This window comes from Panthera onca, chromosome A3, assembly GCF_046562875.1.
Source record: "Panthera onca isolate mPanOnc1 chromosome A3, mPanOnc1 haplotype 2, whole genome shotgun sequence".
Lineage (NCBI taxonomy): Eukaryota > Metazoa > Chordata > Mammalia > Carnivora > Felidae > Panthera > Panthera onca.
Genome location: NC_138341.1, coordinates 2,149,673 through 2,170,232, shown reverse-complemented (window position 1 = coordinate 2,170,232; position 20,560 = coordinate 2,149,673). Strand labels below are relative to the sequence as shown.

The following is a 20,560-nucleotide window of genomic DNA, read 5'->3' as shown; positions in this document are numbered from 1 at the left end:
CTGCGCTCATGAAGTCATAAACTCCTCGTGAGCGTCATAATTTAAGACTCGTTAGACGGTTCAGTGAAATGTTAAAATCGTACATATTGTGTGATCACTGTGGTGGTAAGAAAGTAGATGATTTTTCAATAGATACAAATACTGAATCCTTCTATGAATACCTGAACCTAATGTAATGTTATGTCAGTTACACCTCAATTAGACAAGTAGTGGATAAAATACAAAACTGAATCTCTACATAGAAAAAGACCAGGGGGAAACTAGTCAAAAGGCCTCAAAATTGGAGCCACGGTTACCTTTGGGTGATCTGAGCATTTGCGAGGTAAACTGTCTTTCTGATTTTCATTTTTCTGAATGTGTGTGTGTGTTACTTTTGGAAAGTGTCAGATGCGAGTGGTTTATTTACAAAAACAGTTTCCAGTGGCCATGTTGCAGGGAAAGAGGAACCCGCGTAATGACCCTGCCGTCTGGGGCTGCGGTGATGGAGGGACAGACCCAGGTGGGAGTCTGAAGGCAGACTCGCGGCTTCTGTCTGCTGGCCGACTGTGCAGAATCTGTCACAGGACAGGTGTTAGAGAATTCCAGCTGGCTCTGTCTCCAGGCCACCAAGCATCTTTTCTCACCTACTTGCTTTTTAGTTCCGCTCTATTCCGAGGCTGTCCCATTAACCTTTTTGGTGGAGTTATCAGCTTTGTAACTTTATGAGAATAGGGGACACTTTATTATTATCTAATGAGGGATGCTTCCAATAAAAGCTAAATGAATTAAAAACCAATGAGGCAATGAAGGCATTCATAAGTTACGGGAATAGGTTACATTATACCTGGTTTTCTCAGCCAAAATTATATGCCATTTGGTTATGACACCAAGAAGGGATCAGCCCCAAGTGACATGAAGTACTTTAATCTTAAATCCTTTTTTGGAGCCAAGTCACGTTGGGGTTGGGCCCCAGCACGTGCATCTCTGGCAGGCTCTGGGACCACCTCTTGGGGAGCACTGTCCAGTGAGTTGTGAGTCCCTGGGGTTGGTGGGTGAGACTGGCATCCTGGGACAAACGTCGTTTGTAGCTTTGCGTGTCCTGTGGTATCAGGGTAGTTTCTTGCACACACAGTCCTGGTTTCTGGAATACAGGCATCAGTCCTTGGACCTAGGGAAAGAAACCTTTTTGTACTGAATGACTGTGGTTCTTAATAATCAGTCCTAGAGAGACCTAGCTCTCCAGTGGTAGGCACAGAAAAATTGTATATTTAACTTATATTTTATGGCATCGAGGCTGTAGTTCTTTGGAACCCTTTTCCAAATCGCTGGTTTACGACGGCTCCTTGGGTGCTGTCTTGCAGAACCGTGTGTCACCTGCTGTCCCCCTCCTTTCAGGACTTCCTAGCCAAGCTGCTAGGGAAGGCTGCAGCCTCTGGCTTCAGTTCGTCTGGTAGCCACGGCTGAACGGAAGGCTGAATGAGGAGTCCGATGACGCCCTGTTCCCAAGCTTCACACGCAGTGGCATTTGGTGTGTGACTCCAAAAGATTGGGGTGACAGGCTGGTGCTTCCCTTTCTGTTTCTGGGGAAGGCGTCCATCTGCACTCCTTCGTTCAACAAATGCTGACTTTGTATGTTAATGAGACCCCCCCCACCCCCCCACCATGTTGTGTGTCAGATGCACAAGTGAGCTAATAGACCTGTGCTTGCAGCTGAGCTTCCACTGGGATGGGGAACCGGGCCCGCGGCACGTGGTCCTGGGAGAGAGCAGGACGCGGGGTCCCTTCCCCGTGGCACTGCAGCCTCCCCCACGGGAAGGCGCCTGAGCCAAGGCTGGCGGCCCGAGGGTGTGCTGTGCTGTGTCACTGGCCCTGGCCCAGGCTCCTTCCCCGGCCTGGACCCGCCCCCGCCCCCGCACGCGCGCCGGGCTTCCCCCCACGCGTGGCACGCCTGTTCCTCTTCTGCGCCGCGTGTGTTTCTCTTGTGTGTGACGTGCACGGTTCCTTGCACACGCCACATGCTTCCTCCACGTGGGATGTATTCCCTGGGGCCGCGGCCAGCTTGGGGGGGGGGGGATCCCGGGACGCGCACAGCCGTCTGGGAGCTCGGTGGCTCCGGCGTCCCCCACGTCCCCGGCGGGCACAGTTTTCCAGCGCGTCGGAAGGGATGAGCAGTTGCCCCTATACACCCCAGCCTCCGGCAGCCCGTCCCCAGGCTTATTTCCTGATGGAGGGTGGCCCGAGGTCCGGGTGCTTCCCGGAGAGTGAGGATGGGGATTCCCCACCTGGTGGCTCCGCATTGAACCGCACGATCAGTGCAGTTCGCGGCAGCCTTCTGTGGGGTGTTGCGTGGCACCGGCCAAGCGCTGGCACGGGGGGCGCTCAGGTGGGTTCTTTCCCCTCCCCCAGGAGCTCCCCGTGGACCCAGCATCTGAAGGGTACACGCTTCCAGCGTGGGGACGTGGGGGAGCTGGGCAGGCCGGGTCAGGGCGACTCCCACACCTGCCACCGCAGGGGACAGGTGTCGTTGACCCCGTGCCTGAACAGACCTGGCCTGGCCCTGGGCAGTTGTGTGGTCTTTCCCGGAGGCGGAGCCGGACTGTGGCCGAGGCACAGCTGCGGTCGGTCCTCCCTCCCCCGCGCTTCTGCCAGCGCCTCCGCTGTCCCCTGGGACCAGTAGGGGTGCGCGCCCTCGGGGCTCCCTGTACCCTCCCTGCAGACACCCACACTGCAGCTCAGGCCGCAGGCCGGGGCTGTGAGTGTCCTCAGGTCAGGCCGCTCCGCCCACGCCCGGGCTGGGGGCCCCTGGCCTGTGGCGCTGCTCCCCACTCCTGCTTACTGGCTGGTGAGGGTTAATGGCCCCTGGCTTCCCCTCGGGCCATCAGCTCCTGGGGGGGGGGGGGTCATTAGTTCCCTAGAAAGTGCCAGTCTCGAGTCAGTCCTACTTAATTCAGCTGTGCCATTTTCTGAAAACCTTGGGAGCTGTCACAGTTGCTGGCCTTCTTTGTCAGGTGAGCTGCTTTGCTTTCTGCCCTTAGCTTTGCACGGGGCTGGGTGCTGGGAGCAGGATGGGCAGGTCTGGGGCTCTCCTTCAGGGGGCAGGGGGGTGTTCCTTCTCTCGGAGGCCGTGTGCCCTGTGCTGTCCAGTGGGGAAGTCTAGGCAGACTCCCAACAAGGGGTTTCAGACCCAAGGGGTTTGTGTTGTGCTGTGCTTTGCCCAAAGACTTTCTTTGCATGTTGCTAGCTTCCCATTTCTTACGTGGCTGGGGGACGAGCGCCAGGGTGACAGAGGACCCAGACCTGTCCTCTCTCAGCATGGTCAGTGGAAAGGCTGATCCCTGAAGGGGAGGGCGGGGGTGGGGGGGGGGGAGGTGGTGGTGGACCACTCAGTGGCTGCTTTCCCTGGATAGACCTTTTCCGTTTTAACTTTCGTTTTTAATTTGTAAACCCCATTGTTCTGTATTTGTATTTTGATTAAGGATAGCTTTGTTTGTGAGCCCCATCTGGCTGCAGGCTCTGTCTTTGGCTACCCTCAGAATGGCCTGGGCATTGGTTAGAAATTCTGACTCTCAGCCCCACCCCAGACTAACTGAAACCTGAATACCTCCCCCTCCCCTCTTCTTCCACCCTCCTCTCCCCACCCCCTCTTCCCAGTACTGATTACACCTCAGATTTTCTGTTTTATTTATTTATTTATTTATTTATTTATTTATTTATTTTCAAGGTTTATTCATTTATAATAAATGAGAGAGAGAGAGAGGGCAAGCGAGCGCACATGAGCGGAGGCGGGGCAGAGAGAGAGAGAGAGAGAGAGAGAGAGAGAGAGAGAGAGAGAGAATCCCAAGCAGGTTCTGCACTGTGAGCACATAGCCCAACATGGGGCTCGATCCCACAAACTGTGAGATCGTGACCTAGATTAAAACCAAGAGTCAGACACTCAACTGACTGAGCCACCCAGGCGCCCCCGGAATTTCTTTTTTTTTTTTTTTTTTTTTTTCAACTTTTTTTTTATTTATTTTTGGGACAGAGAGAGACAGAGCATGAACGGGGGAGGGGCAGAGAGAGAGGGAGACACAGAATCGGAAACAGGCTCCAGGCTCCGAGCCATCAGCCCAGAGCCTGACGCGGGGCTCGAACTCACGGACCGCGAGATCGTGACCTGGCTGAAGTCGGACGCTTAACCGACTGCGCCACCCAGGCGCCCCTAGAATTTCTTTTTAAAAGATAGAGTTCTACTTTATGTATTTTTATTTTTTATTAAAAAAATTTTTTTTTAATGTTTATTGATTTTTGAAAGACAGAGAGAGACAGAATACAAGCAGGGGTGGGCGGAGAGAGAGGGAGGCACAGAATCTGAAGCAGGCTCCAGGCTCCGAGCCATCAGCACAGAGCCCAACGCGGGGCTTGAACTCACGAACTGTGAGAGCATGACCTGAGCTGAAGTCGGACGCTCAACTGACCGAGCCACCCAGGTGCCCCTACTTGATGGCTTTTTAGTTTTGAATTTATGTGTAAAAGTGTGCTCATAAAGAGACAGTTAACCTGAGCTGTTAGGTTCTAGCTGTTTCCCCACCCCTGCAGCAGATGCTGCGAAGGACGTCCCCCTTGTCCAGTTGCTGTGGGCTGAGTGCGTGTCTCCCCCCAGGTTTGTAGGTTGTACCCTAACCTGCACGGTCCAGGCGTGAGGAGGTGGGGCCTCTGGAAGGTGCTCAGGTTATCACAGTGGAGTCGTCATGAACGGGATTGGCCCACAGCGCTTCCTTACCCTGCCCGCCACGTGAAGACACGGCAAGAGGATGGCCTCAATGATCTAGGAAGAGGGTCTCAGCGGACCTGACCTTGCTGGTGCCCTGGTCTCAGGCTTTCAGCCCCTAGAGCCGTGAAAAGTACATTCCTCGTTTGTAGGCCACCCAGTCTGTGCTCTGTGTTCTAGCGGCCCGAATGGACTAAGACACGGGTTGTACGAGAAACGCCCTCCCTGGGCACCAAGAGGTGTGGAAGTGGGGTCTTTTTTTTCCCCCTCCTGGGCTGCCAGGCATACTTTGGGCTTCACGGACAGAGGATCTTCACGTGCTGGGGCTTCTTTGCTTCAGGAAGGGGAGTCAGCACAGACAGGTAACTGGCAGCCATATGGGCACAGGAGCATGTGTGATAACAACTTCCACTTAATCATTTAAAGTCTTAGCTAAGGGATCCACAAATGTTTCAGTTCGAACAAAGAATTCTTAGCAATCCAGCTTCCTGAATACACTTACGCTGCAGCAAGAACCCAGAACAAGTCAGTGGCTTGCCCAGAGTAAAACGGCCAGAAGTGGCCGAGTCACAACTGGAACACGGGCCTCCTGGTCAGACCCCTTTGCATTCAGTATTTCACCCTGAAGACAGACGGACTGCGGCAGAGGAAGCGGAGTTTGCAGGGCTTCTCGAGCCCAGAGCGAGGAAAACTGGTGGTGTTAGACCCGAATCCAGGTCCTGGCCCCTGCGGCATTCCAAGCAGCCTGTTGACGACAGCGTGGCCGGGACCCGTCCCGGTGAGGCCGTGGCGTGAAGTCCCCCGTGGGCGGGCGAGCGGAGTCTTTCATCACGGTGGTTCGGCTCACCCCTGGGGAGGGCTGCGGCCAGGGGCAGGGAGACGTGCCCCGGGGAAGCCGTTGGATCCTCAACTTTTCCTAAGGGGAGCTTTCCATTTTCTAGTTCTGATTTTATCCGTATTTTTAATTCTTCTTCTTCTTTTTTTTTTTAAATTTGTAAGAGTTTGTTTACCTTCAGTTCAATCAGAGAGGTGAAATGGAGAGACAGTGCCCTGGCTTGGAGTCACATGCTCAGACGGACACCGTGATCTTCTAGGAAAGTGATGGAGGATTAGCATCATCTTTTGTTTTTTTTAAACGTTTATTTATTTTTGGGACAGAGAGAGACAGAGCATGAACGGGGGAGGGGCAGAGAGAGAGGGAGACACAGAATCCGAAACAGGCTCCAGGCTCCGAGCCAACAGCCCAGAGCCCGACGCGGGGCTCGAACTCACGGACCGCGAGATCGTGACCTGGCCGAAGTCGGACGCTTAACCGACTGCGCCACCCAGGCGCCCCGGATTAGCATCATCTTTATGGGCTCTGTAATAAATTTTATAACTCTCATGCCTCACTTTTTGTAGAGAGTCATCTGTGCCCTTAGCCCTACTAGTAAATCCAACTTTAAAAAATTTAACAATGGTAATTCAAAATATATGAGTGTGATCTTCATTATTAGCCATTACAACATTTTGAACACTCATGAAGATTTTAAAGTAGCATTTTACTCCCCAGACAGCCACGTGTCTGCCTGACCTTCGTATCCAATTATTAATCGGTCTTTCTTTTGTGCTTCAATAATCTTTTGCACTCACTAATTACAGTGTTTTCTTCACCGTAATTTTTCGTAACTGGCCCGTAACTGCGTATGTCTATTCGACAGAGTTTCTTTCTAAGTCCAGTAGTGTAAGCTGGCTAGAGGGTGGTGCCCTGAGAATAAACCGTTTAAGGTATAGTCGGTCTCCTTCTCTGACGTCAGGGGCTCGTCCTTGCTCACCTGCTGCGGTGCAGAGCCCTGGGGAGGGCACGGCGCTCCAAGCACCCTGGATAGAATGGGGGTTCAGAGCCATGGTCTGGAATCCTGTTTCTAACTGGATGTGACACACTACTTCAAGACCTGGGTTCCTTCGCCTGTAGATGGTGGCTAATAATCACGTACGGCTCTTTTAAGGATCCTGTAGAAAGAGCACAGTGCCGGGTGCATTGTACGTATTAGCCATTACTACTTCACTTGTTTACGGGGGTGATGTCTCAAGTGTCCTTTCTGAACATACCCAGATTAAAACATTCCGTGAAGATGTATCCTTTGGGCCTGCCTGTGAACCCACCATAAATGAGGATACGTGGAAGGGTCTTAGGACCATCGAGCTTGAAGATGAAGGTTAAGGGCTGTAGTATTACGGCGTGTCAGAGCGGGAGAGACGGGCTCGTGCCTCCTCCCTGCTGCGTCCGTGTGCCCGGAAGTGCAGAAAGGAGCCTGGAGCCAACTTTGCTCAAGCGCTGGGGCCCGTGGACAGCATGTGCCTCGTGTCCACACCGGAGAGCTGTCGGGAGGGAAGACCCTTCCCCAGATGAGAAGGACCTGTAGCAGCGGGTGAGGTGGCCTGGGCAGGAGAGCCGGGCGGCCACAAGTGCTGGGCAGAAGGGGAGAAGGCCAGCACTCAGGGCGCCGGGAACCGGCGTGGGGCGGATGCGTGGGCTTTCTTGGGGGGGGGAGGGGTCAGCTGAGCCAGCAAACGGGAATTCTGAAGCCAGAGCTCTGGTGGTGTCACTGCAAGGGGCTCCTGGCGCTTTAGTGCACGGCAGAGGGATTGATGAGAGAACAGGAAACAGTGCAGGTGCATGTGTTCGTTCATGTTTCAGTGTTAATGGAGAAAAAAAATTCCCGTTCACCCTAACAACACAAAAATCATTCCTGATTTTGTATATTGCATTTTCCTCTGTGTTCACGTGTGACTTTTATATAATTGCATGCCATTTTCTCTTCTGCTTGTAACATTTAATGCTTTCATAACATTTTTGGTATTTATAATTGCTCTTTATCATGACTAAAAAAATTTTTTTTTAAATGTTTATTTTTGAGAGAGAGAGAGACAGAACTCGAGGTGGGGAAGGGGGGCGGAGAGAGAGGGAGACACAGAATCCGAAGCAGGCTCCAGGCTCCGAGCTGTGAGCACCGAGCCCGATGCGGGGCTCGAACTCGTGAGCTGTGAGATCATGACCGGAGCCGAAGTCGGACGCTCAACGGACTGGGCGCCCCAGGCACCCCATTTATCATGTTAAAGCTACATGATGCTCCATAATTTTTGTTGTTCATTTATTCTTTGAGATAGAGTTCAAGAAATCAAATTATTTCAATTTAATCATTTGTATAGTTCCTATTAACATTTTGTAATACATCTTTTGAAAGAATTCTTCAGATGTACGACATGTATTGATTTTACCACACCCTTGCCGGTATGGGTTGTCACCACTCGGTTGGCATCATGGAATTCTTACCTCAAAATTTTTAAGTCATCAGATACAGGGGCGCCCGGGTGGCTCAGTCAGTTAAGTGTCTGACCTTGGCTCAGGTCCTGATCTCGCGGTTTGTGGATTTGAGCCCCGCATTCGACTCTGTGCTGACAGCTCGGAGCCTGGAGCCTGCTTCAGATTCTGTGTCTCCCTCTCTCTCTGCCCCTCCCCTGCTTATGCTCTGTCTGTCTGTCTCCCTCTCTCTCAAAAATAAACATTAGGGGCGCCTGGGTGGCTCAGTCGGTTGGGCGTCCGACTTCGGCTCAGGTCATGATCTCACGGTCCGTGAGTTCGAGCCCCGCGTCGGGCTCTGTGCTGACGGTGCAGAGCCTGGAGCCTACTTCAGATTCTTCCCCATCCATGCTCTGTCTCTCTCTGTCTCAAAAATGAATAAACATTTAAAAAAAAAATTAAAAAAAAAAAACATTAAAAAAAAAGTGACATATCATAGTGGCCCCACATCTAACACACATATAATCTGTAAATTTTGAGCCCACCATGAAAACTGCACTGTGCTGAGTGCAGGAGAAACTTACGGAAAGTAGTTTTAAAAATAAAAACAGCAGGACTGATTTTTAACCTCTTCCCCCCAGAAGAGGGGGGCAGGTCGAGCCGGCACTGGCTTCACTGTGCCAAGCTGGGCATGGCTTTAGTTTCCCACGATCCTCTGTCCTCTGTGTGCATGTGAGAAACTGAGGCACGGGGTCCCACTGGCTTGTGGTGTTGGTGGTGGGATTCGAATTCTGAGTCCGGAGCTGTCCCTCAGGGCGACTGGAAGCCACGAAGGACAGAGCGAGGCTCTCTGGAACAAGTACAGAGTGTGGAGGCTTTTGGATGTCACGGAAACATTTCTTAAAACAGCGTTTAATGTTTGTTCTGATTGCAAAGTAACACGTATTAATCACACACAAACGGAGTTAAACACACAAACAAACCGCAAAGAAGGAAAGGAACACCTGCCATTACCCCCCACCCAGGGGTCGCTGCTCACCTCCTGGTTCTTTTCTGGTTTGGGTGGGCTTGCTCTTTAAACGAAAGCTGCACGTGGCACGCACACAGTTCTTGGTTCGTTCTTTCCCCTTAACTCCATGTCATGGACCCTTTTCCGTGGCACTAAATAGTCCCTTATAGCGTGCTGAATGGCTCCACGGTATTATGTTACAGTCAGATACTACAATTTATGTGAACAGTTCCCTTTCGCCAGACATCAGGTGACTCACAATTTTTCATCGTGATAATGCCACAGTGAGCGCTCCTGGATGCAAATCTTCACGAAGACCCATGGATATCTTCTTCATGTAAATTTATTTTTCAAACAAATGTTTTATTTTTCTCATCGACACGGGTACTGATAAAAGTGTGAATGTGGAAATCCTTTTATTCCTCTAAAATTTATCCAGAAAAGCACGGAGGTAGCGGGTTTAACTTTTCGTGGCTAAAATGTAATACTCTCGTGTGTATATATCGTGTGATTGTTACAGCTGTTGGACTCCTTCGTGGGACGTGTAAGGTGTGCGAACGTGTCACGCCATCTCGCCCCTTCCCACCCCTGTGGCTGCCCCCTCGGGCGTGAGCACGGTGTGGGCGTCTCAGCTCTGCCCAGGCAGTGGCTCCCTGTGCCCTGTCCCCTCCACTAAGCCGCGTGTAGGGTTCGAGGCTCATTTGCGGAACCCCTGACAGCTCTGGGCCTGATGCTGGCCAACTGAGCCACTTGGGGACAGAGCTTTAGGTGTCTTGTTTCTTTAGGACTGGAAATGATGGGGCAGTGGTACGTAGCTTGCAATCTTAAAGATCCTCTGCAGGCGTTTCAGACTTGTCTTTCGAGCAAGCACAGTCGGGTGGACTCCCAGAAGCGTGTGCTCCCAGTGTGGTAAGAACAGCCGTGAATTGCAGGGGTAAAGATGCATTCGATTAGCTGGGACTGCTGTGTTCAGTTAAGGGGCAGGGGAGGTGCTCATGTGCTCCTTTATTGTACCTGCAGATCCACATCATCGATTTTGATGACGAAAATAACATTATCAATAAGAACGTCCTCCTCCATCAAGTGGGTGAGATCTGGCACATTAGTGCCAGTCCTGCGGACAAAGGTGTGCTGGCCACCTGCTACAATAAACGTGAGTATTCTCAGGGAGCTCCACGCATCCGCGAGCTGGGCCTCACGTCGCTCGGGGATCAGTGCACGGTTTACGAGATGTGATGATCGGTCAGGGTGCTGCGCTCACAGAGAAGTTGTGTTTCTGCAGGTGGATGCTTGCCGCGGTTAATAGGACCCAGAATCCCGGCTCGTCCCGGCACTGTGACCCCTCGGGGCTGGGCAGGGACGTGCAGGGGGTCCTCGAGGGGCAGAGGTCGGTGTGCTCCTAAGTTAGTTAACTGTGCTGCTCACAAAGGGCAGCTGGTTTGTGCCTCGTTGCCTGCGTGTGACGCCCGTTAAAGGGTGAGGAGAGGGCAGGATGGTCGTCTTCAGTGACGCCTTCCCCACGCACAGCACACACGCGTGTTGGGTGTCCGTGCTCCTCGACCAGCTTCCGCCCGGTCTGCTGTTTGCCGCTCCCGTCTCTGGGACCTTCGACGTCTGTGTCCATCCAGACGTCTGTGACGCCCAGCCGGCCACGCGTCGTCTCCATTGTCCGTTCTGTCACTGTCAGTAAGTGGTGTTCAGATTCCGGCTTTGGGGAAGAAGCTCACGTTCCGTGTTTCTCCGTAAGCCAGAATAAGGGGTGCTCCATGCTGTGTATGCTCTAGACCGCTTCCCTCGCTCACGCAGCGTGCTGGGTACTTGTGAGCGCCCCACGGTCTCGCGCCCCACACTCTGTCTCCTTCTTCCTTCCTGCCCCAGCCGCGGATGTTAGTGTGTGGGGCTGACTTCTTCCGTCACCAGCCAGGTTCCCGGGACGCCCCGCTTCCAGAAACTTCTGCTTAGATTGTCTGTTCCCACGGGTTCTCCGTAGGGGTCTTTCTGTGTGACTTCACTTGCACCTGTGTTTAACACTTCTTTTCTTCGCGGCAAAAAAGTTGCTTTCTGAAAGGTCTTTTCCCCCTGAGCCCCTTGCGTCCTTTATCTCTTACTCTTAGCTTCGACTTGCCTCATTCCGCCGAGAGCAGCTGCCCAGAGCCCACTCCGACCTTGCCTCCTCCCCCGTCCTCAGTGTTGGGCTGGGGCTCCCTTCTTGTTCCCGTATCTCAGGCCAAAGTCATCGTGTCAGCCGGCTGTCACAGCCGGAGTCCTCCCGGAGTGCATTTGGGATGTACTTACGTCTGCGCCCCCACGCCCCAGCGCACTTGGTGTTCACGGTCAGAGTGCGTTCCCTGTGACGGCCCGGTGCTGTTCCATGTAAGGCCCGCTGTCCCTGCACATGGCTGCAGGTCCGTTGTCCCCCTGCCACCCGGTATTGTGCCTCTGCCTCCACCCACCCTTACGGAGCACCCTGCCTTGGTTGGAGATCGCTAGAAGTTTCTGCGAGTGAAAACAGAGGTGGTCCTCTTCAAGAAAAGCGACTTTCAAACCAACTTTCAAAAGGGGACCGGTTCCCCTTCTGATTAACTTAAGCTCAGCTGACCTTAATTTTACCTCCCGGGCCCCGTTGCCCCTGCCGTCAGACGCAGCAGGGTCGCGGGAGTGCTGTCCTGGCACCTGCACCTTACGCTGTCCCTTCGAAGCAGGGCGTTGATCTTGCCTGCGCTCGTGGGGAGCAGGCTGCAAAAACGTGTCCCAATGTGGTGGCTGTCATGCGCCCCTGGCATATGTGAGCAGTGCCTGCCCCCCCAGGGGCCACGACCCTCTCCTGGGGAGAGCACGGTTGTCACCTCAGACCCTCGGCCACGACGGCCCCTGCCCAGGGTCAGCTCTGGGCGTGCGTGTGGCTTCTGGGTGTAATCTGCTGTCGGGTCAGCGCCTGAGCCACGTTCCCCTCCATCTGTGGCCCGTGGAGCTGTGACGTCATCTGCCCGTCACAGGGCACTGGGACAGGTGTGGGGTAACAGCTGTTGACGTTTTGTCCACACGGGAGTGTGGGAACTCACAGCAGCTGCTGGCCACTGCTGTTCCTAAAGGCAGACGCCACTGGAGGGTCCGGGGTGGGTTCGGCCCGGCGCCCCGTCCGTCTCTGCCCCGCAGGCTCTTGGGCCTGCGCCCCGGCTGTCCTCCCGGCTTGGTGGAGCCGCGGGCACGTGGGCTGGGGACCAGCGCCAGCCCATCCCTGCGTCTGGTGCAAGCTGGCAGGTGAGCTGGGTTCCGCAGTCCGTCAGACCAAGCCGTGTGCACAGGCCGCCCTGAGACGGTCCCTTCTCTGCCAGGGACCCGCAGGGGTGGCAGGAGCCCGCACCCTGTCCTTGCGCCCTCCAGCCTCCTGAACGGACCCCTCCTGTCCCCGTGCTCTGGCCTGTTGTCCTCTGGACGTGGCGAGCGTGGGGCGGCCCCCCCGAGCCCTTTGCCACGCTTTCCTGACGGCGAGACTCGTGAGGTTAGCCACCGCTCCTCCTGGAGGGGCCGAGTGCTCACGGCCACCGATCGGGCTTCCTTTGTGCTACTGTGGCCGCCCTCCCTCGGTTCCTTCTCTCCCCTTCCAGAGTCGGCAGCAAGACACAGACCGGGCTGCCGTGCGCTCCCGGGGCTCCGGCACGCACAGCCCGCCATGCCGCTTCCGTGTCTGCCGCGGCGGCACTGGGTTTCTGCTGCCTCGTGACGAGGCCCCTCCGTCCTCTTTCCAGAACGTTCCCCGTCTGGGCCTCCGCTGGCAGCGTCTCGTGTGTGCCTGTGTCCTCCAGCAGGCTGTGCAGGGCAGTCTGTCCTCCTCCCCAGGATTCTGGCAGCCTGCACTTACGTCCCCGGGTCCCTGTGGTTCTGTGCACTGCATAGGAAGGTGCCACGGACACGGCATGTCGTCCCCTGCACCGTCCCCATGGTCGCGAGGCGGCTCGGCCTCGCTGGTTCTCTGTCGGGGCCTCAGGCCTGCGCCCCGGGTGTCGGGTCCTCTTCCTGGCAGAACTGGGTCCCAGGTCCCGGGTGTAGACGGGAGCTGGCCGTCAGCCGGGCTGTGAGCAGCTGTCGGGTTAAGCCCCAGGTTGGTGGTGGCCTCGCCCCGGCTGTCCGCGGGCGGGGGCGGGGCGCTTTGCGGTCGGGGCCTCCGGAAGCCCGGCCGGCTCTGCCGCGGCTCCGTGCTGGCGGCCAGCCCTTCTGTGCCGTGCTTGCCTCATCCGTCAGCCTCTCTGGGAAGAAAGACCCGTCTCTCGTGGCGTTCGTGGCCCAGTCCTGGGAGCTCAGCTCTCTCCCGCCACAGGCAGGTCTCCGAGGTTTCGGTCCCGCGGGGCGCGCTCATTGCCATCGAGAAATGCCGCGAACGCTCTCCGGCTCTCCCTCCCCTCCTCCCCGCGCGGCCCCAGCCCCTCGAGCTCCGAAGCCCTTCGTGGCTCCCACCTGATCCGCACCGCTCGTCCGCGCACGTCCCGCTCCTGGCATGAGGCCCAGACGGCTCCCGTCAGACGCCTCCAGAACCGCTCAGTCAGGGTGTACGCTTGCCCTGCGGGCTTCGTGCCCGGCGCAGGCTGCAGAGCGAGTGCACGTGCGCGTGCTTGCACGTGGACACGCGTGGGCCGGGCTCCGCTCTGAGCTCCCCACCGGCCGTGAGGCTTCCGCACCGCAGCGCGTCACGCGTGGCTCCGGCCCAGGGTGACCCAGACTTGGGTTGAAGGCTGCAACTGCACCGTGCCCTTTGACCTCCAGCGATGCCGGTCTCGTATCGTGCTGTCCCCCGTTAGCGTCTGGGCTGGTCAGGGGCTCTGTGCAGGTGTCACCACGTGTCCCGGTCGTGGTCGTCTTCCGGCTCGTGGGTGTCCACACCGCAGAGACTCACCTGCCCTTCGCTGCCCCTCGCGCGCATGTCCGTGCCCTGCTTGGTTCCTCTTTCTGTTCCCGTCGGTCTCCGCAACATTCCGGGCAGCGGGAGCGTCTTTCAATCGAGAGACCGCGGGCCTCCGAGCCATGTCCCCAGGCCCTGAGTCTTCCCGCCAGTGGAGGGGCCGCTGAGGGCAGAGAGCAGGAGGGAGGGCCGACGGGCAGAGGTGGCGCGGGTCCCAGGGCCGGGGGGACCTGTTTCTAGCAGAGAATAGTCCCGGTTTAAAGCTGTTGTCTGCGTCCCCTTCACTCGTGTCCCGCAACTCTTCCCCGTGGATCTTACTGGGTGGAGGAGGAAGGGACCAGGCAAAAGTGGGCTCGTGTGCGGCATCAGGAAACGGAACCCACGTGGCACAGTGTCCTCTCCTGCAGCATCTGGGCATCGTGTTTGTCGTGAACAACTGTGTCTAAATTACACGCACGTGGTGCGGCGTGCGAACTGCCTCTCGAATTGGTGGAAGTCTGCACTGTGGTAGAACTCCTGTGTGCGTACACACACACACACACACACACACACACACACACATTGGGACATCACAATGGCCTTGTTAGTGAAAGTGCGGAATTGGATTGACTCGCAGCTCATTTTAAAACATGCAGACGAGGACCTTCTCTGCGTACCTTGTCTTGTGCTTCCCAGGAGCGGTGCCAGACAGCAGCTCTGCTCGTACAGCCCGAGTAGCCACCACCTGCAGGCAGAAGCCTCTAGAGTTACATTCTCTTCACGGTGTCCAAGCAAATGACCGTGGACTGGCTGTAGGCTAACGTGATGTAAATACTCCCGCTTCTCTGCTTCCAGACGTCACACCCACCCGTGCTGGCTTCCGTCCGTGTCGTGTAGGAGCAAGCAAGGGGCGTGGACTGTCACGGACTGTCGCTAGGGAGCTGTGGTTGCCGCCGATGTGATGGTGGCCCTCACCCGGGACAGTTAGGGAGCTGTGTCCTCGGAGTGTGGGTGGTGGGGGCAGACTTGCATGGCAGTGAGCTCTTCTGGGTCTTTCTCTGTTTTTCTGGGAACAAAACGCCAGCTTCCGTTGCTGATAGTTTCACAGGGAGGATGTGTCAGCATGGGGGACAGCTTTCCACGTGTGCACAGCCAGGGCACGTGGGAGGAGGGAGGTTGTACTGCAGAGCCCGGATGGTAGGTGTGGGGCCCCCTCGGGGGACAGCGGGCCACACTGCAGACGAGGACCGCCTTCAGTCCTCCCCCTGATGCTCACCCTGGAGGGGCGGTATTGCCATGGCCTGGAGCATCCTGGTCACACGGGGACAACACTCGGGATGTGTCTTCCTCGTGGCACTCTGCCTTTGGCACTGTGGGTACTCCGTTGACCTCTTTCCCCTCCTGGCTGCACTTGACAACATGCTTCCGTGAGAGCACGAGCCCCGTGCGCGTCCTGACTCCTGTCTCAGAGTCCCGCTCTTACCCACGTGCTCGAAGGTTCCTTGAGAAGGAGCGCCCGCGCTGCCTAGAAGCTGAGCACGCAGCTCATTTAAGACACTGTGACTTCAGGGGCACCTGGGGGGCTCAGCCGACTTCGGCTCAGGTCACGATCTCACGGTGTGTGGGTCTGAGCCCCGAGCTGGGCTCTGTGCTGACAGCTCGGAGCCTGGAGTCTGCTTTGGAGTCCTCTCTCCCTGATCCTCTGCCACTCAGGCTCTGTCTGTCTCTCTCTCTCTCAAAAATAAAGAAACACAAAGAACTAAAAAAAAAAAAGACACTGTGACTTTGCTGCATTCCTTTCCTTGTTTTCTCAGTGAGTGTGTGTACTTTTTGTGTGTCCCCTTACACTGGGGTGTGTGTGTGTGTGTGTGTGCGTGTGCGCGCGCCAGGGCCCCTCCTTGGGCAGCAGGGGGCACCAGCGTCCTCCTGTCACTCTGGTTCTCCCCCCTCCTCCCCCCCCCCAACCCCGGGTCCCAGTTGGCTGCGTCCTCAGCCGATTTACAAGCTTCCCTGCACTTTGCAGACGGTGTTCTAGATACCGTCACAGATACGAAGACCTTGCTCGAAAAGCACGTGGCAGAATCGGGCTCCCTGCCAGCATCTCACTGAGGTGCCCCAGGTGGTCGGGTGTTCTTACCCGGGCCGGTACTGAGCTCAGTTCCCTGATCCCTGACCCCTGACCCCTGACCCCAGGCTCCCAGAGGGACTCTCTCAGCCCTCAAGGCCCCGGATGCAGCAGGGAGCAGGGCCAGACCCCAGGTGCTGGGGGACCTGTGTCAGTGGGCAGTGGGGACCCAGGTGCAAGTGCCCTTTAGAGGGGGCATCTCGGCATGTCCCCCCGAGTGTCCCCCCCGAGCCTCTGCCTTCCCATGCTTCACCTGCCTGTGTTCTCCCTCCCTCCCACACATCTTGAGCTCCCGCTTACCCTTGGAAACGGCTCCTCATGAAAGCTCCCTCCTCCCACCACCCCACCCTCCATCCGGGCTCACGGCTCAGCGGGGCCAGCACGACAGGGTGCGGATGGCTGTGAGGCTGGGGCAGTCCGGCTGAGGACAGTGTCCTCTGGAAGAATCTCTGAAGCCTCCTCGAAGAGTCAGTGTAAACCCTTGGAAATAGATGCTGTCTCCACTTTGGCTTGGCTGCACCTTCGGGAGGCGGAGAAGCTGGAAATGGTTCCCAGAGCAGTGACTCATGAGCTCATGTGCGTGTGGTGCCCCCGTCAGCACGTCAGCAGGGCTGTTTACGGTCTCTGAGCCTCTGTTTCCTCATCCGTAGAATGGGGAGGGTTGCTCCTTCCTCGACTCCACGGAGCTGTTGGCACTCACAGGATGTACCTGGACTGCCCTGAGAATTGCAGCGTCTGCGATGGTGTCATTATGGAACTTGTTAACGTCGTTCTGTCTTGCTCTGGCCCTGGTGCTGTTCGTCTAGTTTTCTTTCATGTTCAGGCCTTGACTCGGGATCCGGGGAGAGTGTGCAGACTGATCCCTGCTGTGTGCTAATGCCTGGCACGTTCTCTGTGCCGAGCACCACGCTGAGCTCTCTCCTGGATCGTTTCTAACCCCCCGCAAGACGAGAGGCGCCTTCTGTCCCTGTCCCCATGTCCCAGATGAGAAAACAGACTTACAGAGGTCACCTGACCAACCCTGGTGGACCGGGGGTGGGCGCCGTGCCCTGTGCCTGGGCCTCGCCCCTGCAGATCGCAGACCTTCCCGCCACACCTGTCCTGCCTCTAAGGGCGAATGTCAGTGCACTCTTCACAGGGAGAAAAGTGTTTCTGGCAAAGGCTGGTCCCCTTCTATTTCAGGAAGCCTGAGCACGGGGAGACTTGGCTCAGTGTCACGTTCAGAGGGTCAGTGCGCCGAGGCACGAAGGCTTGAATTCGGCGTGAGGACGGTATTGGGCACGGCCCTTCAGGTGACACGGCCCAGGAAGAGCCCAGGCGCCCCGTGGGCGTTGGCTCTGCGATGGGCTTCCTGAGACGCAGGGGCTGCTGGGGTCCTTTCTCCCCCTCGAGGCTACATGCTTCCTGCATCACCGATGGTGGTGCATCAGAGACTGCTCGGGGATCGGACCCTGGGCCCCACTGACCCGGGGGGGTGGGGGGCGTTTCTCCGGCCCCACAATTTCCATTCCAGGCTTCCCGGCATGCCCGTGTGGAATCCTTGCAGCGACGGGATGAGAGTGTATCATTCTGAGAGATTATCCGGGGTCTTCGGTGGCTAGGGAGTTTTAGTAGAAAGGAGCCATGGTGTGATTTAGCTTCTCTGCTAGTGTCTGAATTCCCAGAGTCAGAGGTTATGTAGGCTTCATTGTTCCTGGATGTTGGTGACGTCCGCTACTTACAGATTGGGTATGGGGACTGTGAGCGCCTGCGTTTAAACTAATGAAAAGCATTGCAGCCACGCTGTCCCTGCATCGTCAGCAGCCCCTACGGTAACAGGCTGTGGCACGGATCACTTCCTGGGTGTCACTTGTTTTGGGCCCTGGATTCTGGCTCAGGGTGGCACCTCCCACTGTTGCAGGCAGCCTGTCTGTTAAGTTGGAGTTCGATGCACAGAAGGGCTTAGATGCTCCTAGTTTGTCCCGAGGTCACAAATCAATTTAGGAGGGGTTTCCGGTTGTGGACATGTGTTCTCACTCCAGATTTTAAAATTATCATGAATGACGGATTGATGGAATTTCTGTTGCGCTTGAGACGTAGCGCTGAAAGTTGAGGACGGAAAGACGAGAGTCCGGGTACCAGGCTCTAGAGCCGTGGCCCACGGGGCAGACGCGGAGGCAGTGCTGACGTGGCCTGTTCGGTTAGCGTGCTTCCGAAACCGAGTCAGGATCCTTTCCACGTGTGCACAGTCCGAGCTCTGTGCAGGCCCTGAGGCCGTGGCACCGCGGAGAGCAGGAGGGGAATGAGGAGTGGGCCGGGCCTCACCCTGATGTGGGCCACTCTGGGGTCGGGTGTTGGGACACCCCTCGCGGTTTGGGCACTCTGGATAATTGCCTGTGAGGACACTTTGTTTTTAAGAGGAACCGGTGTCCTTTGGGCGCGGATGAGGACTCTACGAGACAGGGCCCATATGTCTGTGGGGCTTGGTTGAGATTTTCACCCCCGAGAAGTAAGCTGAGACTGGCTTCTGTTCCTTCTCTTCCTCGCGGGGGAGCCTGGTGGGCGGTGTCCTCAGCCTGCCTGGTTCCAGGTGTGTCACCTTCCCCGTTGTCTGGAACGAGGACGCTGCACTGGTCGATTCCTGGGGCTCTCCTGAGCCTCCAAACGAGGGCTTTCTGGAAGCCGTGGACCAGGATGCCATGGCTTCTGTTGAAAGCTACCGTTTACCAGTTATCTTATCTCTGCGTCGAATTAGAAAATTGCATTTTTGAGTTTAAATGGCTATTTTATGAAAATAAACTCAGGGAGGAAGTAGGTTTTCCTTGGAGAGGAATTCTTTCAAGGCCTCTCCGTGGGAGACCATAATTTTGAGATGACGGCTGAGACCCTGGAGGAGCGGGGCACACGAGAGGCCGGGGCGGAATCACCGAGATCGCCGTCAGGCGATGCGCCAGCTGAGGAGAGGAGCCGGGGAGGCGCCCTGCACCCCAGATCCTGTCATTCCGCGGCACACGGGCTGCACGCGGGCTGTCGGTCTCCGGCGAGAGCTTACTCTGTCTTGTGCGCGGACGGGGTGGAGCGCTTCTTCCCAAGTGTGCGGTGAGGACAGGTGAGAGGTGTTCTCGTGGTCCCGGTGCGGAGAAGCAGAAAGGAAAGAAGTTGGGGATGGTCACAAGAGACCGCCCCTGGGGAGCCCCTCCAGGGAGCCCCTCGGGGCTGCGGACCGGCCGGCTTCGTCCCGCGGCGGGCTCGTTGAGAGCCCGCGTCCGCGCAGGTGTCCTACGGACGAGCAGCCGTCTTTCGTCTTCACGCCGTACCAAGTAAAGCGTGTTTTGAAATGAAGACGTTCTGTGTTCCATTTTAGCACTTGAACATTCTGTGGGCTCCCGTTCTTCTGTGACTGACGAGAATAGAGTCGCTGGACCTCTCTTTGCTGGAATAGCTGTGCGCTAACCGAGGTGTCAGCTGCTGATTTCATGCTGGAGGCGGAAGCCCAGATGGGCTCGCAGTTGAGTGCGTGCGCCGGGTGTGTGCGCGCGCGTGCGTTCTCTGTGCGCCGCGTGTACTGGGGGTATCGGCTGTGTGCGTGCTGTGCAGGTGGAGCGTGCTATGTGTGTGGTATGTGTGCTGCGAGCTGTGCGTGCCCGGTGTGTGTTGAGGGTATATGGTGTGCGTGTGCTGAATGTGTTGAGAGTATGTGGAGTGTGGGAGGAGTGTTCATGCTGTGTGCCTGGAGTGTGTGTGCTAACTGTGGACAGTACGTGCTGTGCATGTAGCTTGTGGAGAGTGTGAGCTGTGAGCGCCGTGTGTGTGTGTGCAGAGTGTGTGGAGAGTGTGCTGTGTGTGTGCAGAGTGTGTGTGTGCAGAGTGCTGTGTGTACAGAGAACGTGCGGAGAGTGCGCGTGGAGCGCGTAGAGCGTGGGCGGAGCGGGAGGCCCCGCCCAGACACTTGCGACAGGCCGGCCCCCCTTGCGGGTGGGGTACGTGGGCCGCGGGGTCATTACTTGGCTTTTACCCTCACCGTCCCCGTGTAAACGTGTGGGCACAGGACGGTGAGGACGATGGTGACGAGGACGTTGAGCATTTAGTGTTTAGGTACCAGGCCGGGGCTGAGTGCATTATGTAGATTATCTAGTTTTTAAGTTTACTTTAAAATGTTTTCCCGGCTTTTCTTTTTGGATATGATGGACGTGTAACACTGTAGGAAAGTGCGCTTGGGTGCACGTATTGTGCAGGGATCCCCACGGTCCCCACAGTAAGTCTGCTCGGCACCGTCACTACGCACAGTGACACACGCGCTTTGTTTTGTGTCTTGTGATGAGGTCGTCCAAGATCTACTCTCTTAGCAGCTGGGGAGTGCGCACTAGGGTCAACTAGTCCCTCACTGTGCGCCCACCCCCCGGGACTGACTTACTCATTACTGGAGTTGGTCCTTTTGACCGCCTTCACCGGACTCCGCGCCCCACCCCTCCCTGCCTGCAGCAGCCAGTCTGTTCTCCTACCCATGAGCTAGTGTCTTTATTTTTAAGATTCCACGATAAGTGAGATCCTACGGTGTT

The 20,560-nt window shown here is 56.3% G+C and overlaps 1 protein-coding gene across 3 annotated transcripts in view; it reads left to right on the top strand.

Annotated features, from left to right (window-relative positions):
- EIPR1 (EARP complex and GARP complex interacting protein 1) overlaps positions 1 to 20,560 on the top strand; it is a 117,560-nt gene that overhangs the window by 15,298 nt on the left and 81,702 nt on the right. For 2 of the 3 annotated variants that reach the window (XM_060647799.3, XM_060647795.3), the window contains one exon: positions 10,042 to 10,174. The exons of the other annotated variant lie outside the window; for it this stretch is intronic. In XM_060647799.3, coding sequence (XP_060503782.1) covers positions 10,042 to 10,174 — 133 coding nt within the window. The remainder of the gene's footprint in view (positions 1 to 10,041; positions 10,175 to 20,560) is intronic. 3 annotated transcript variants of the gene reach the window in all.